Source organism: Papaver somniferum, chromosome 9 (assembly GCF_003573695.1).
Source record: "Papaver somniferum cultivar HN1 chromosome 9, ASM357369v1, whole genome shotgun sequence".
Taxonomy (NCBI): Eukaryota; Viridiplantae; Streptophyta; class Magnoliopsida; order Ranunculales; family Papaveraceae; genus Papaver; species Papaver somniferum.
Genome location: NC_039366.1, coordinates 116,991,779 through 117,009,429, shown reverse-complemented (window position 1 = coordinate 117,009,429; position 17,651 = coordinate 116,991,779). Strand labels below are relative to the sequence as shown.

Genomic DNA, 17,651 nt, shown 5'->3' with positions numbered 1-17,651 from the left:
CTAAAACAGTGCGAGTCTCTCAGGCTCAGCTCAGCAGGCATTACGCAGTTTGAAAACAGGTGGGAGAGTGCGGAGTCTGCTTACACTGATGACTGATGAGTGTCTTTTAAGATACACGCACTTTAGAAGAAAATACAGAGCAAAACAAAAAGCAAAAGCGAAAGTGAAATTTAGAGTTTTTGCGGAATCTTTTTTTCTCATGGATGTAATATCTTTTGAAGTTTTCAAAATCCTTGTTCTTTTACTTTATCTTTTCATCTTCTTTAGATCAATGTATACAAGTACTTTTCTTGACAGATAATGAGATCAGGGTTCTTCACATTACATGTTTTGCTAGTCTTGCTAGGGTTTCAACTTTGAACATGTCTTGTTTTTTATTTTGTTCAGTGTTCTTGCTGAAGAAACGTTTTAGGGACCAATTCATCAAACTGGGAACCAGGTGGCCCTATACTATATGCAATCAAAGGCCTTCAGGGTCCAACCTATATGACTGTTCATTTGTTGACCCTTTGACTTTGACTAGTGATGAAGTTCAAGAACATTTTACACATGTTCTGAGAGAGTCACCTTAAACCCCAACCAATCACCCAACATGCTGGATGGAATTAAATTTATGAACTTTTTGAACATGTAGACACAGTGCTCCTTGAACGTATATTATTGGGATCGCTATGCATCGGATGAACTTGGCATCACTTTAGTCCCATTTGGACCATGGTTGACAGAATTCAGTGCAGCAGTATTGACTATCAAGTATCAACCCTAACCTTTTGGTGTGAGTGCGTATCAAAGTTCTGCGATGTGATATATTATGAGCGGCTCATTTGGCAATAATTTCCAGCCAAGCTAATGCAACCCAGTAACTAAGAAACGTGAAAAGGACAACCTTTAATCTCATAAATGACATTGTGTTTAGATTCATAAAGACCTCTTACAACAGATGATTGCAATACCATCTAGATCATTCCCGCAATTTTCACTCACACTAAAAGGAACTAATAAAGATTGACACTATCAGTTCAAGAACTAAAAATTAGGGGGGAGAACAGAAATTTAGAACACTGGACATCCAAACCTTGGCCCTCCAGCAATCCAGTTATGATGAATGTGATGCAGGGAGGTAATGACGACGAATAATCACTTAATACCATGGAATGATGGAAGCACTGCAATAAGAGGGTCTCCATATCCAACAGCTTCTGCAGAGATTCAGAATGAAGAGGAACTAGTAAGTTAGCAATTTCTTCTTTTTAAGGAGAAGCAATGAAGCCCGTTGTAATATCAAATTTGCGCAATCCGTTGGATAATTTTTTCTTATCATGATGTAAAAAATGAGAAAGTTATTCTCACTGCTCAAACTGTTTTAACTCAAGTTCCTTTTCTCAGTATTAGAACTTATCACTCAAAAGGATGAATAAGAATCCAATTAATAGTTCAACTTATATAGTTATATTTATGCACGAGTTGAAAAGAAAAGGATATCTTACCGCCATCGTTATAAAGAAGTTTTAAGATCTCGCCGGCCACATCCGACTGTAAGAAGACAAGAAATAATGGTTTTCAGAATTTTATATATCTCAAGTACGGCAACCACTTCCCAGGACAAGAAATTTAAGGTCTCACCTTCACCGGAAGTTCAGAGCCAAACTGATCCAAAAAGCCTATTACTTGACCTTCTTTAATCACATCTCCCTGTTTATATAAAGTTGCAAAGTTAGAAAATTTCTCCACATGTATGCATGAACACAATTATCAAATAACTGCGGGTAGAAAATGTTGATTAGAAATACTTAAAGTGACACAGATGCAAGTAGGAGAACCACAAATCTGGTTTTTTCTCAACTGCTTGAAAGGGAGTGAGCAAAAACACAGCATCCAAGCAGCAGATGTAAGCGGGATACACAATCAAGTTCATATCGCAACCCACTGCCAGAAGATGTGTGCTCTCATCACCCACCAAAAGGTGAAAAAGTTGCTTGGACTTGGAGAATCACTTAGTGACTAGTGAATACGTATTAGTTACCATGAAGAGTGCCATTAAAAGCAAAATATCATAGGGTTCAACAAGCAACTGATTTAGGATCAAAGATGTAGGACAAGCAAAAAACTTGACATAAAATGCAAGGACAGGGTTTTCATGAGGTACATGGAGATGTTTCGAGGTCCGCTTTTGGTGGGATCACTTTACACCAAATACATACTACCTCTGTCCCACAAAAAATGGGTCTTTCAGTTTTTCATTTTTGCCTGAAAATAGGCAGAATTTGAAAAGTGAAAGACACACTTTTTGTGGGACAGAGGGAGTATCATTTAAAATGTACGAACACAAGGGTGAATCCTGCACAGATTTAGTAAAGAGTCCTATATCTTTCATAACAAATCTGGACCAGGATGGACCCAGGATTTTTCCTTGGGTAAGGCTAAAGCCTGGAATGCTAATGATTTGCAGGGCGGCCGAAGGGCGCGACAAATTTTTTGGATCTAAATGCATAGTTAATGGCTATTTCTGATTCACTTATAATATGCTAAGTAAATAGATAGCAAACTGTGATTATAGTATGAAATTTATAGCTTATGGAAGCAAAATGGAAGACCATTGTGCTGAGAAGAAATCTTTTTTACTTTATTTTTGCTTTAAGTAAGGTTTAAGTTTTAATTATCTCTTAAGATGGGCTAAAAATAAATTTTCAAAAAATTCCCGTAGTAAAAGGATATTAGGCCATAAACAGGGACGGGCCTAGTAAGGGGATAACCTAGGCTATAGCCCGTCCCTGATCTGGACAAGCACTGGGCAACTTGCTAATTCTAGAAGTAGAAAAAAAAATTAGAAAAACAAACTATATAATGCAGGTGATAGGTTATGTTATCACCTCTTTACAGATAGGAGGTTGCTTCTTTCCTTTCAGTGTCCTTCCTCTTCGGAATGAACCAACCTAAGCGTAAATGAAATATTAAAGGCTTAGAAGGTTAAAAAAAGTTCAGGATAATCACATATGGAAAAAGGAAATCCTAGAACTGAGATATTGGCAACTCATACCGTTGGAGATGACACTAGAACATATCCATTTGCTCCGGAAGCTTCTAGAGCGGTAAGCTTTGATGACTTACCAAAGGAGACATTTTTAAATGGAGTAGTGGTCTCTTTAGAGGGGGTCGATGTAACTGCTGGTGCTGGTGCAGGAGCTGAATCAACCATTGGTTCACTTGGAACAGGTGGTGGTGTTAGAGTTGAAACTAAAGGTTGATTTTTTGTGGCTCCAATGTTCCGTCTCAGTTTCATTTCGAAACCTCCTACCTGTTGATAATTATAAAAAGTCTCGTTATGAGTCAAGGAAATGGAAAATGACACTCAAAGTGAATATAGATGTTCAGAGACAAGCAACAAGCATGGTAGATTAGTGCTACTTGTAAAAATCCCAGACATGGTTTTCCTTAACTCATAAATCTGCTACTAGAACTCCAGTATAGATGGGGTATCCTCATCTTATTACAAATTTACTTCCATCTTGATAACATTATCTAAAAACACATGAAGACTAGCACAATTCCAAGCAATTGAACAAAACTTACTTTCAGATTCAGTTCCGCAATATCTGTTTCATCACAGACTTCAAGGACCAATGCCTGAAATGGAAATACATCATGCCCGGTTATTTTCACATATAACAATAAGATAACAGAATTCCATGGGATCATATAACTTTGATTAAATAATGTGGTTCAAAACTGACAGGAATGTGCCATCGATATTGGAGTTTCAGAGAGATAATGTGCTCATTTCAGGATTCAGTATAAAAGAAAAGTATTGCACTCTCAAGGACAGGAAGAGATAGCGGGAAAGATGGCTTTCGAATACATAAGGAAAGAGGGTTGTGATGTAACTCAATGCATCTGGCTGGTCGATTGGATGGTGACACCAGTGGTGGCAGCCGAAGAGAAAAAACAATTGCATGCTACAAAGAAGTTACAGACCAAACACAACTCAACAACAAAAGACAAATCACTCTTGGTGATGTAGACAGTAGTAATAGCAAATATCTCGGTGATATAGATCTAACTATACAACAGGTTAAGTCAATAGTGCAAAGCAAAATCGTAAATGATTTTAATATGCACTCTAACAAGTTTATGGCTTAATATATCAAATAAGTAATAACGGCTCTAGCAATCAAACTGGAAATTCTTAATCCATCTAACAAACACTATTTTGTTTACTTCTTTGTCCAAAGCATAAACTTGTTTACAATTCTTTCTCGAAAATGTAGTTGGACGAGCCATTCTAAGATATGGGTCAACGAGTTAGACAAATGAAAGAGCCTTTAAGTGTCAGCACATTCTTGGGTTAATAAAATACATTTATAACCTGTGAGGACATTTAAACTGGATTTAAATCCTCTGTGGTAATGCTCTATCGAAAAAGGGGTATACGATCTCAGAGAAGATTTGGATATGGAATGCAGTAAGTTCACTAGAATCAGTAGAATAAACTCACCTCAAACCCGCTGGGGAAAGTTGCACTCGGAGTTTTCTTCTCTGATTGTTCTGATGGAATACTGTCTGCAGACACTGCGTGATCACCAATGTCTTAGTATGTGAAGTCCAATTAAAATAAGCACCAAGGATTTTTATTTACTTAGAATAATTTGCAAGACATAGTATCTGAAAACTCCTTATAAGTGAAAAGGTAAACATGTTTTTATAATTATTTTGGTCACTTTCAGAAAAGAGTATATGTTTCAAAGGAAAACCAATTATTCTACACCACTCCATGACTGCTGCTGAAGAATATGAAAACCTTACCATGATTACCATTTGTTACATATTAGTATATTAAACAGTCTAAAGCAACCAAGTGCATAGTCATCGTGACACCATAAGGATGCCAGTAATGCACTCTGCTTTATGCGAATTACTAACACCATTGATGGCATCTTTCATATGGCCAACTTCATGAACAGAACAATAAATTCCTAACATGATAACATCCTTGTAAGGTTTACCCAGCCTAGATGCTAAAATTGCCTTTGAGAAACTAAAACTCATCACATTTTTAATCACCTAAGCATCTACCGCCCCTATAGAGGTTTTCCTAAAAAATGTTGGTGGAAAACAGGTGATAATAAATAAAGAATGAAAAAGATACATAATACTGTAAGTGAGACACTCACCATCGGACACTGCCTCTAATGTAGATTCCGAGGCCTTGGCACATTTGAGGAACATTCCCTTCCTCGTCTTTGAAGACAACTTAAGCCTCCCACCAAATGACGAGCTATTTAAAGTAGCTTTAATCATTGGAATCGAAGCAGGCTTCTCAGTTAAAGAGCTTACATTTGGTAATGTACCTACAGTACCTGAATAATTAGCCAACGCATATGAGAACACAAATTACTCATTTCCTTAATACAAAACCAAGTAATACAAAAAAATACAAAAGGGCGCCTAGATCAGAAAATAAACCCAGATGCTAATTTTCCAATATCCTTTTTATACCATAAATCCCATTTAGTGTTCTGATATAATGTTTTTATCCTGGCTTCGCATTTCATCCTTTATTATTAAAAACAGTTTAAACTCTTACTAAGGTTCTAATCCAGCATAAATGATGTAAAATACTTCAATCTCAACGTAGGATCTGATTCAACTCAAAATCTAAACCAGATCGCTTGATAAATTAAGCCACAGTTGATGTAGTTATCAATAAATTACTCGATCTGATGTTAGAATCTAAGCAAAAAAAGATGAATAAAACCTCGAATTATCCGCCATTAGCTGCAAACACAAAACCAATAACGTCGCATTTCGTATAAGAGAATGGGAATAGATAGAGACGAAACTTACAGTGAAAAGAGCGGATAACAGCAGCAGACTCCATTGAAGAGAGAGATCAAGAAGGAATAGGGGAGAAGGAGGGAAAGAGATCTGAGGAGAACCAACCAAGCAATGAAATTTTGTTGGAGGAAATGATATATAAGAAGAGATGAGTTCGGTTGCTGAGAACAGTTGGAGTTTATGTCTTCGAAATGTCCGCCTTCTTCATAGGTTTTTTCACCCTTCTTCACTTGCTCTGCTTCTCAAGTGAGTCACCAAACCAAGGGGACCCACCACCAACAGCAGAAAATTCTTGAAGGGTGCGTTTTTTGAAGGGGGCATGGGGATAAATGATATGTTGACACATGTCTTACATATTAATGAATTTTGTTTCCAAAAATACCAACACCAATTAACAAAACAAATGTTCTCTCCATAAATACACTTATTTTATATTTTTGGAAACAGAATTCATTAATATGTAAGACATGTATCAACATGTCATTTGTCCCCATGCCCCTTCAAAAAACGCCCCATCAAAAATTTTCTTCACCAACATTTATGGATGAAATTGTTATATCACATGATGCCTAGACTGGGTCTAATGGAGCTTCCCAACTCCTGCCACATGCTTTTACACATCATTCTGGGAAGAGCTAGGTTTTGTGGTTAATCCCGATTTTAAGAAAATAACGGATAATGGTTGTTCGGCTTTTAATATGTCGGGTCCACCAATTAAAGATATCCCACTTATTCCTCTATTCATATAAGTTGTTCGCTTTTTATGCTAAGATCTTTCTTGGCCCCACTAAGTTATAAGAGTTTTAAGAATACAACGGACAATCATTATCCGTTTTCGCCTTTTTGTGAACGGTTAATCATTGCCCGTCTTGAGAGTCTTCCGGTTGGGATTCCCACGAACCAGGGAAGGGGAGGAAAAAGGGGCTTTAGACCACGGTTTTTTTAGCTGGGAAGAGCTTGGGAAGCTCCATAAGACCCAGTCTTAAGGAAGTAAGCTCTAAAATTAGCAAGAAGCTGGTTATTATTATCTTTTCTTACAATTAGGGACTCCAAATCGCCGCATGGCGTCCATATAATGAAACTTGAATCTAATAAAGCCACATCAGTCACAATTGTTATGTCATCAGTGTCTTATTGGCCACACCAACCGTCATTAATAAATGAGACAGTCCAGTTGGCAACTTGAAGGGTCACTATAAAAGAAAAATTGAAAACAAAACATCCTTTCACAATTACACAAAATTGGGTTACCTGAATCATGCATATGTTCTTCCAGATTGCTATATAAGCATTGTGTATCCGAACAGTCGGTATAATGTTCTGAGAGTATATATTGTGCGCTCCAATATCTTATTCATATCTTAAAAGAAACAAAATCAATGGTAGGAGAAATAGATCCCGCGAAAAGAGCCTATTGTTCCAATCCATATTTGGTTACACCTATATGAGCATGTTATGTGGTTGAATGTACATTTGTTCGAAAGGCTCCAAATGAAACACCCGATATCGATTACCCGTGAGATAACTACAAATCGCATCTCTCTCATAATTCCCTCTTACAACACCAATGAACCGTCACAATTCATCAAAATACAGTCACAATCTCGAATGTAAATACACACACTAACTACCACGACTACCAAAAACCCCATCTTACATTTCCAAAATCCAGAAGAATAGACGACGACCAAAAATAGCAAGAAGTGATGGAAGAGGAAGGTACTTAGTGAAGCCACTAAGTGCTACCTTCCAAGCATTGCATTGCTATCATGTCTCATGGTTATTTGGGGTTTCTACATGATAAGACATATCTCTTCGCATATTACTTTCATTTCAATAGATACCTTACTACAACATATTCATGTGCACATGCCAAACTCATATATTTGGCATATATGCACCCACTATGGGTATGTCAAAGTGTCAAACTCATATGCCTATATGTCAGAAATAACATATAGGCATACACGATGGAGTTTCCAGCGAGAGATAGAGTGTCCATCGCTTGATGGTCATAATAACGCTCGCTGGTCTTTAAAGCGCCAACGCTAGTCAAGATATCGCTCGCAGGTTTGATCATCGCTTATCAGATCTTCATCCAACGACTACCAATTTCCCCCCTATAAATACCTAATTTAACTCATACCAATCCAACCCTAGTTATCCATTTGGGGTTCGACAAACGTACGAAACGACAAACGTACGGGTATTATTCGAATTTGTAAAGGTCAAATTCGGTCAAAAATCCGGCCAACGATGCGCAATCCGGCAATAGTTCGATACGGTATACGTACGTGTATAATTCGTTTTACAAGTATGAATACGGGATCGAAAATTCGGCCTAAAATAAGTAGTAAATTGATAAGTGTTTACCACCTTAAAAGATTAATTTTTATATATCCTTAGGAATAAGGTGGAAAAAGACATTTCTAATGTGATTTATGAGAGAAATTTAGTGGTGTATCATGGATTATCTATAAAACATATGATACACCTTTCAAAAAAAGCAACCAGCACAGTGGATTGATTGACGATCCAAGAAATAGGATGGTCCGGGTTTGACTCTCACCTAGCGCAACATTTTTTCGCGAATAAACTAATCGTAATCGTAGTAATGAACTGTGTCAACCCGGTAAGAGTAGAAGTGAGTCAACACAGATAGTTTCAAAACCATCCGAATTTGGTTGACGAATTATTGGCGAATCCAAATAGTTCGCGTATAGGTCGCCGAGCTCGCATTGTACGCGTATAGGGTTTGCAATTTGGTCCGGACGCGTATAATACGTAATTGCAAGCGATAGAGATTTCAATTTAAAGACTTTTAACTTATGGTACACTATGTTTCAAAGGTTTACGACGTTAAGTCACGTAAATTCAAGAAGAACAAATGCGTGTCTTCAAAATCGTTATTGTTTCATCCATAACAATGTTAGAAAGTATCAGCAAATTATGTGGTTGATAAAAGGGGATAATCCTTTGTTGTTAAATGAATAACTAAAAATTAGAGCTCGTACCAAATTCGCCGAAGACAACGGAAGATGGTCTAGTCACGACGAATGTTATGAAGTCTACAATGTTCATGTGCATGGATTCAAATTTTATGTACTGTGTTATGCAATCAAGGTTAATTTTTAATGAAATGTAAAACTAGTTTCTATTTGAATATTAATATAAAAGATAGTTTTCATTAATTTAAAAAAATAAAAAATATTACATTTAAACTAAATTGCTTCCATAACTAAATTGTTTACATTTTAACTACTCATCACCTTGTCCATTTCCTCCCTGGCCAAAGATCCAATTGCGCGTTTTCTGGATCAAGAGTGTTGTCAACATATCAGTTAGCGAGCCGGTTTGAGACTACTTGGTTCTTGAGTCTCATCAGAATCACCATAACCTTGATAAGTAATGGGTTCAGGGCGCATGATAACACGATACAAATCTTGAAATACGTGTTGTTGATATTCTTGAGGAATTTGCTGCAATGGTTGATGGAATGGTTGAAATGCTGATGAGCTTGAGGAAATTGGGTGGTAGAGGCAATTGGGGTGTACAGAGTCGATGGCCTAATTACTTTCATGTTCACACCACCACCTGGAGTTTTTATGTCAGTTGGAAAATTACTAAACATACGTACAGGAGTTGTATCCAAGCTGATGTTTTCATCACCACGTACTACTTGAGTATCTAACACTTGGTTTGGAGTAGAACTTTCTGTTACCTCCTGCATAAAACGACGTCTCAAACTTCTTTCACTTCCACGACTTAGCTGACTTCGAGCGAGACTCATGCCTCCTCCACCACTGGGACTCAAATGAGTCATTCCTCTACTACTACTTGAACCATCATTACCGTCAAATCCTTGTCTCATTTCAAACATCATGCTTTCCCTCAGTTTTTGCATTTCATCCAATTGGAATTTCTGAAATCCGTGTAATAGAGCATCATAATCGTTCAATTGGGTCTGATATTGCAACTCTGTAGCATTGACCCCCCTAGTATGGATAGGTCTGATCAAGTGCACTGGAAGTAATTGGAAAAGTAATAATTTGTCCATGTGTAGTGGATATAGTTTGTACCTCCCAAGAAAATGATGGGATAGTTGACGATGAACTTTGAGAAGGATATGCAACTGCGTCACCCGTCTCTGATGGAGGTTGGGAAGGAAGAAATTCATCGGCAAGTGGCATCCTACCTAAAGCTGGGAAATCCATCTGACCCAAACTTTGCGGTGTCATAACAATATTGGCCTTGAAAATAGTGTTAAACTATAATAGGTATTTATTTCTGCCCATTGGCTCCTGGATCAATTCATCAGCTTCTTGCCAATGATGACCTTCCCTTATCAATTTCAAGTAGTCCTTTTCAGAAACCTCTGAACTTGGATAGGGGTTGACGGCTATCAATGATCTTCTCTGCAACTGAAGAAGTCGTCTTTCACCATAATACCAAACACCATTTTCAAAAATGTGGGAAATACTAGTAGGTTCCATAGAAATAATATATGAGGATGAGTCTGGCTCAGTTGACCTAGTCAATTGTCTGTTTGGTCCTTTTTGGAATTATAAATTATAGTTTGCTCCTAAATATTATAGTTTGGTCCTAGGGTATTGTCCACCCACACGGAATATTCTTTTTCTGTTACCCAAACACCCCTGCACGTGCTCAATTTTTAATTTGGTCCTTTTACCGACATATATAAACAAGAAACAACTTTATTTTCTATCTCCTGACGAATTTCTTCTCTCGCTGCAGATTTGTTTTCTTCTAGGGTTTACGAAGATTGATACCAAGATCGATTTCGCTGCAGAAATTCTTCCTCGTTTTCGTTCTTGATACCAAGATCGATTCGATTTTACAGCAGATTAACTTGGTTATGAAGATTGATTTGATTTCGGAGCTAATTTGATTACGAAGGTTGATTTGGAATTATAGATCTTTTGAAGATTCGAGGCTTTTCTTTGAAGATTAATTCGGTTGTTTTGAAGATTCGAGGCTTTTCTTTGAAGATTGATTCGGTTGTTTTGAAGTTTCGAGGATTTCCTTGAAGATTTATTCGGTTGGAGTTGATTTTTTGGAATCACATATTCGGAGATTGGTGTTTTTTTGGTTTTGATCTGAATTCTTCTTGTTGCTGGTGAGTTTTCTCGCTAATCCTTTCTTTGATTTGAAGTAATTCTATAGATCAGCTAAGTTTTTCTTTGATTGGTATGTTTTTTGAATTTTAAGATCAATGAATGAAGTTGTTCTGGTAAGGCTTCATTTGTTAGAATGAACTCTTTCTTTGTCAAGGAAGAAGTAGTGTTGTTGTTTGTTTATGTGTTAGGATGTTAATGAATGAAGTCATTATGTTGTTAGTGCTTCATTCCAAGAATGAACTCTTTCTTTGTCAAGGAAGAAGTACTGTTAGGATGTTAATGAATGAAGTCATTGTGTTAAAGCTTCATTTGTTGTAATTAACTCTTTATTTTGTTTAAGGAAGAAGCTATTAGTGATATTATGATGTTAATGATTGAAGTCATTGTGTTAAGGCTTCATTTGTTAGAATGAACTCTTTATTTTTGTTAAGGAATAAGCTATTAGTGCTATTATGATGTTAATGAATGAAGTCATTTTGTTAAGGCTTCATTTGTTAGAATGAACTCTTTATTTTTGTTAAGGAAGAAGCTATTAGTGTTATTATGTTACGGCTTCATTCCAAGAATGAAATCTTTCTTTTTGTCAAGGAAAAAGTATTGTTTGCTGCTTTGTTTATCTGTTAGGATGTCAACGAATGATGTCATTCTGTTAAGGCTTCATTTGCTAGAATGAACTCTTTATTTTGTTAAGGAAAAATTTATTAGTGTTATTCTGATGTTAATGAATGAAGTCATTATGTTAAGGCTTCATTTGTTAGAATTAACTCTTTATTTTTGTTAAGGAAGAAGCTATTAGTGCTAGTATGTTACGGCTTCATTCCAAGAATGAACTCTTTCTTTTTGTCAAGGAAGAAGTATTGTTTGATGCTTTGTTTATCTGTTAGGATGTTAACGAATGAAGTCATTCTGTTAAGGCTTCATTTGTTATAATGAACTCTTTATTTTGTTAAGGAAGAATCTATTAGTGCTATTATGTTATGGCTCCATTTGTTAGAATGAATTCTTTAATGAATAAGTAGTCTTGCTGCTTGTTTATCTGTTAGAATGTTACTGTTTGAAGGCTATTTTGTTTCAGCTTCATTCCAATAATGAACTATTTTTGGTTGTGTGTGTTCATTTTTCATGTTCAGTATGAGTTGTTATGCAGTTGTGTACTACAAAGGGAATAGTATTCCAGTGGAAGTTTCTTTTTAGATACGATGATGCGTGACCTCAAAATACATGTTTGTGATTATTGGAGAAACTTGACTCCTCAGAGCATAAGATTTAGGGATGGCGAAAGTTGTGATAAAGTTGTCATCAACTGTGATTATTTTCTTCAAGGACTAATTATTGTTACTTGTTCAAAGGAATTGCCAAGTTTTAATTTGTTTGTTGAGGCTTCTAATGGTGGTGCTTCCTGCTCTTCATCTGGTATTTCCACGCAGTCGCTCAGTGATGAGGAATCATGTAGTGGGTTCACTGAGACTTCAAAGATTAAATACTTGACGGAAGGTCACGAGGTAGTAAAACCTCTTTTATCTGCAGGTTGGGAGGATATTTTTAAAGGTGTTGGTCAAGTTTTTCACGGTGGTGTTGATGAGGTTTGCTTAGCTGTCAGCAAATATTGCAGCAAGTCTGGTTATACAGTTGCAAAGGTTAAGAATGATAGACTAAGGTACACAACCAAGTATGGTAGGGATGCAGATTGTCCTTGGTATCTGCACTGTATTTCAATTGATACCAATAAAAGTGTCTTTGCTATCAAGGAATTCAACGGGGAGCACAAATGTGGTGGTGCTTATAAGCTGAAGGATCCACTTGTGAAGAAGAAATTGATAAAACATCTATTCAAGGATCAAATACAATCTAATCCGTCGATAAAGCCTAATGATATGGTTGCTCAGGTGAAGAGTTTTTACGGTATTAACATAAAATACCACCATGCTTATAAAGGGAAAGAAGCACCTAAGGCAGAGATATATGGTGATGATGTAAAAAGTTTTACAGATCTGGTTTGGTATGTTGAAGCAATAAAGGCTACCAATCCTGGCAGCTATATTAAGTTTGAATATGATAAAGAGACTCAACGTTTTCAGAGGATTTTCATATGTTTTGCTGCCTGTATGGAAGGATATCGGTTCATTCGTCCTATGCTTTACTGTGATGCAACATTTCTCACTGAGAGATTCAAGGGAACATTGATGGCTGCCACTGGTGTGAATGGGAACCAAGGTAATTTTCTAGATAACTAACTTTTTTCTTTTTAATTAGTTTCTACTTTGATTAGTTCTCCACAGACAATCCATTATACAGAATGAACTTCATTTTTGGAATGAAGTCTAGGAAAGCTATAGATATTGATTAACAGTTCATATTACAGAATGGACTTCATTTTTGGAATGAATCCTAAAAAAGTTACAGATATTGACTCTACAGTTCATGTTATATAATGGACTTCATTTTTGGAATGAAGTCTAGAAAAGTTATACATATAGATTCCATAATTCATTGTATAAAATGAAGTATCCCTGTTGCTTTGATTATCTGTTAGTTTGTTATTTTGTTAAGAAGGTCTTTCATTTTAAGAATGAACCCTTCATTTAGAAAAGTTATACATATAGATTCCATAATTCATTGTATAAAATGAAGTATCCATGTTGCTTTGCTTATCTGTTAGTTTGTTATTTTGTTAAGAAGGTCTTTCATTTTAAGAATGAACCCTTCATTTAGAAAAGTTATACATATAGATTCCATAATTCATTGTATAAAATGAAGTATCCTTGTTGCTTTGATTATCTGTTAGTTTGTTATTTTGATTATACATAATGGACTTCATTTTTAGAATGAAGTCTAGGAAAGTTATAGATATTGATTCTACAGTTCATGTTACAGAATGGACTTCATTTTTGGAATGAACCATAGAAAAGTTACAGATATTGATTCTACAGTTCATGTTATAGAGTGGACTTCATTTTTGGAATGAAGTCTAGAAAGTTATACATATAGATTCCATAATTCATTGTATAAAATGAAGTATCCCTGTTGCTTTGATTATCTGTTAGTTTGTTATTTTGTTAAGAAGGTCTTTCATGTTAAGAATGAACCCTTCATTTTTTTATTAAGTTTTTGTATGCATTTGATTTTCTTAATGAACTGACACTTTTTAGTGCTATTGTTTTCTTTCATTTCTATAGGTTTTTTTCCTTTTGCGTATGCTTTAGTTCCTAGAGAAGACATTGAAGGGTGGGAGTGGTTTATGGAAAACTTGCAGCGTTGTGTCGACTCTCGTCCAATCACCTTTATCACTGATCGTCATGAAGGGTTGAAGCAAAGTATTCCCATGTATTTTCCCAACTCTTTTCATAGTTATCGTTTCTATCATTTTAAGAATAACCTCCCCATCAAGAAATCACATGAGAAGTATAAACAAGTTCAGGATTTGTTCCATAAAGCTGCATACTGCTACAACGTTGTCAGATATGAGGCAGCTTTGAATGAGATGTGCATCATAGGATGTGCTTGGGTTTCCAAGTACATCAGAAATATCGGCAAATGTTTTCTTCTTCGGATGTAGGTATGGGACACACTCATCAAGTATTGCAGAGTCTTTCAATAACTGGATTCATCGTGAAAGGGATCTGCCTCCAGCTGCTCTTGTTGATGAGATCAGGATAAAGATTATGAGGATGAGTGCAGAAAGGTGTGAGCTCGGTAGAAATTATAGTGATAGTTTGACTCCCATCTATAAGGCTTTACTCAAGTCACATGTCGATATAGGGCGTCCATGGGATGTTACGGAGTCAGGTAATGGTATATATGAGGTTCACTCTCCTAGCTCTCATGATGTTGATCTGATGAAGATGACGTGCACTTGTTAGAGATGGAAAGTGTTTGGTTTCTCCTGTGCTCACGCCACTGCTGCTATTACTATGAATGGTATTGAGATGTTGAGGTTTATCCCGCCTTACTTTGGTTCGAACCATTTTCGCCACACATATGCTCCTGCAATTCGACCCATTCCCAACTATGACAGGCCAGAAGCGTATGAACCTGAAGAGAGAGTCCTACCTGGTACTCCAAGGCCACCTCCAGGAAGACCACCAAAGAAGCGCATTCGTAGTGCTTATGAGAAGGAGATGAGGCCTATGAAGTGCTCAAACTTTAAAAAGATTGGGAACCACAACAAAGCTACCTGTCATGTATCAATGCTGGAGTAGTATGCATGAACCTTTTTTCAAATTTATGTTTTATGAACTTCTCTTACCTGTTTGATTATGCATTGTTCATTGTCTGGAATGAACTTCATTTTCTGTAATGAACTCCCTTTTTTTTTCTTAGAGATGCTTTTTTAGATGTTATTTCCATTGGATATGTATGTACTGATATTTTGTAGCAGCTTATGGTATTTTTCCTACCAAATCAACTCTATGGGATATGTATCAGTTCATTTACTGAAATGAACTTCATTTTCAGGAATGAACATATCTTTTTTCCTAGAACTGTTATTGAAATGATAATGTTTATTTAATGGGATATGTACTGATATTTTTACTGGAGTATTTGTATCCATTAGACAGTAAGACAAGGCATAATATGTCATTATCTGGAATGAACCGCTGCTCTATCAGTTCATTTACTGAAATGAACTTCATTTTCAGGAATGAACACAACTTTTCCTAGAACTGTTCTGAAATGATAATGTTATTCAATGGGATATGTGCTGATTTTTTTGAATCAGGTTAATTACTGGAAAGAACTTGTATTCCATAGAGTTCATTTTGGTAAATGATCTGGTATACATAAGACAACAAGATAACACTGAAGTACTGCAATGAACCCACTTCATTTATGGAATGAAGTTCATTACTGGAATCAACAAGTATCCATTAGACAGTAAGACAAGGCATAAGATAGAACATTGATGTTATCTACTATCCATAATATGATAGATGAAAATATAAAACATACTAGAGTATCAATTACATTAAAAGCTAATTCAGGTGATATTAGACATAAGAGTTTCCTGTTGCAGTAAGAATTAATCTACTGTGCAATATACTAGTATAGTTAAAAAAGTTGTTTGTTTAATCTATTCCAATTAACATATTTCTAAGGTATTCCGAGTTTACAAATTCACTCCAACTCTCTTCATCTCCTGATGCAGTAAGAAGTTTGTATGCCATCTGATCGTTGTCGTAGGCGTCAAAAATAATTACACTTTCTTACTACTAAAAATATATAATGAAGCAAGGGCAAGAAATGACCGTTCCCACAGAGAGGTCTTAGGTTGTCAATATGTTTCGGTTTCTTATGGTAACACTTGGGGAGTTTTCTGATTTTTATAAAGTAAACTACAATAAAAGCAAATAAATAAAAGTAAACAAATCAGCTCAAGGATATGTAAAAGTATTGGTCAAGGATTTCGTTTTCATTCACTAACGCGTTCTTTTCTTAATAACTAGAATTGATATTTAATCTCTCATTATCAAAATCCCTAGAATACCTTGTCGAAAGGATATCCCGCTAATTTCCTCTTGTCATCAACAAACACATTAAAAGATGCGAATATGAATTCTACAAAAAGAGTAACCTAACGCCTTGCGCTAATTAAGTTCAATTCCCATGAAGCATTAAGATTCATGAAACTAGGCTAATCATTGCAATTGAAATACATTGCGCAAACAATTCGAACAAAGGTCACGATTCACATATGATTACAAGGATATATCACTATAACCTACAATCATATTTATGCTACTTGTGTTCAAGGAGTATTGCTCGATGATTAATCCTAAACTAGTTATAGATATGGATATGAGTTCTACCAATTTGCAACTTGACAAAACAAATACTCAAATCATGTTGCAATACGTCAATCATGCAACTATATTTTAAGAGAATCATGAACGATAAATATGAGAAAAAACTAATATATTGAATCAAAGAACCATGTTATGTGAAATCCAACTAATCCATAACCAAAAGAAAATTAAGTATTCATGATCATGGAGTTTATAACAAGAATAAAGAGAAGAGTTTCCATGTTTCTAAACCCTAGAACAAAAGTAGAGGTAAAAGATGATATCCCTATGTTGTGGTATTCTCAAACCCTTTTATAGGTTGCTCGTCCCTTCGGATCGACCCTAGAAATAGTGTCCAGCTTCTTAATAAAACCCCACTTCCAAATCTGGGCCAAAGCCCATTAAGTTACTTCCTGTCTACCTCAATATAGCCCATTAACTTGATATGCTTGTCAGTTTCTAGGAACTGACAAGCCAATTCCATAGCTAGATCGACATTGTTTATCCTTCCCTGTAATTACTTCCACATTCAACAACATCCCATATTCAATCTGTCTCAAGCATTTGACTCTGGTTCTTGGCTTCAAATCCTTTGCAGTAGCATACTCAGTTCCCATACAAACCATGAACTTCAGCACCACGACCTTGTAATTCTCCAGCTCTGCAATATCAGTACCACCACAAAGACCATCTACCAACTGCGTCAAACCTGGAACCCACTGCTCCTTCAGTTCCATCCCCACAGTTCATACTCAGTATCACCAGCAACTTCACATTGAGCCCAAACCTGTCCTAAGCATACATCGATTTCAACTTCACATCTGCAGCCAACCAACACAATGTCCTAGCTTCAGTTCAATTGCAGGTTCATAACCATCTGCTACTCATCTTCCTTGTA

The 17,651-nt window shown here is 36.1% G+C and overlaps 2 protein-coding genes across 3 annotated transcripts; one reads left to right on the top strand and one right to left on the bottom strand.

The window, feature by feature from the left end:
• Window positions 1-864: 864 nt before the first annotated feature.
• Window positions 865-6,054, bottom strand: LOC113307635 (biotin carboxyl carrier protein of acetyl-CoA carboxylase-like). 2 transcript variants are annotated; one of them, XM_026556085.1, is made up of 9 exons: window positions 5,842-6,054; window positions 5,169-5,345; window positions 4,493-4,566; window positions 3,571-3,624; window positions 3,038-3,295; window positions 2,871-2,933; window positions 1,624-1,692; window positions 1,488-1,533; window positions 865-1,199 (listed from the first exon to the last, which is right to left on the bottom strand). In XM_026556085.1, exons 1-9 carry the CDS (start codon window positions 5,873-5,875, stop codon window positions 1,138-1,140), a joined length of 837 nt encoding a protein of 278 aa, XP_026411870.1. In that variant the 5' UTR covers window positions 5,876-6,054; the 3' UTR covers window positions 865-1,137. The 2 variants fall into 2 exon arrangements, with proteins under 2 accessions (XP_026411870.1, XP_026411869.1); XM_026556084.1 differs by having other exon boundaries at window positions 5,169-5,354; window positions 5,842-6,053.
• A 6,118-nt stretch (window positions 6,055-12,172) lies between these two features.
• Window positions 12,173-15,169, top strand: LOC113312467. The gene is made up of 4 exons (XM_026561219.1): window positions 12,173-13,184; window positions 14,174-14,483; window positions 14,527-14,773; window positions 14,831-15,169. Exons 1-4 carry the CDS (start codon window positions 12,173-12,175, stop codon window positions 15,167-15,169), a joined length of 1,908 nt encoding a protein of 635 aa, XP_026417004.1.
• The last annotated feature ends 2,482 nt before the right edge of the window (window positions 15,170-17,651 follow it).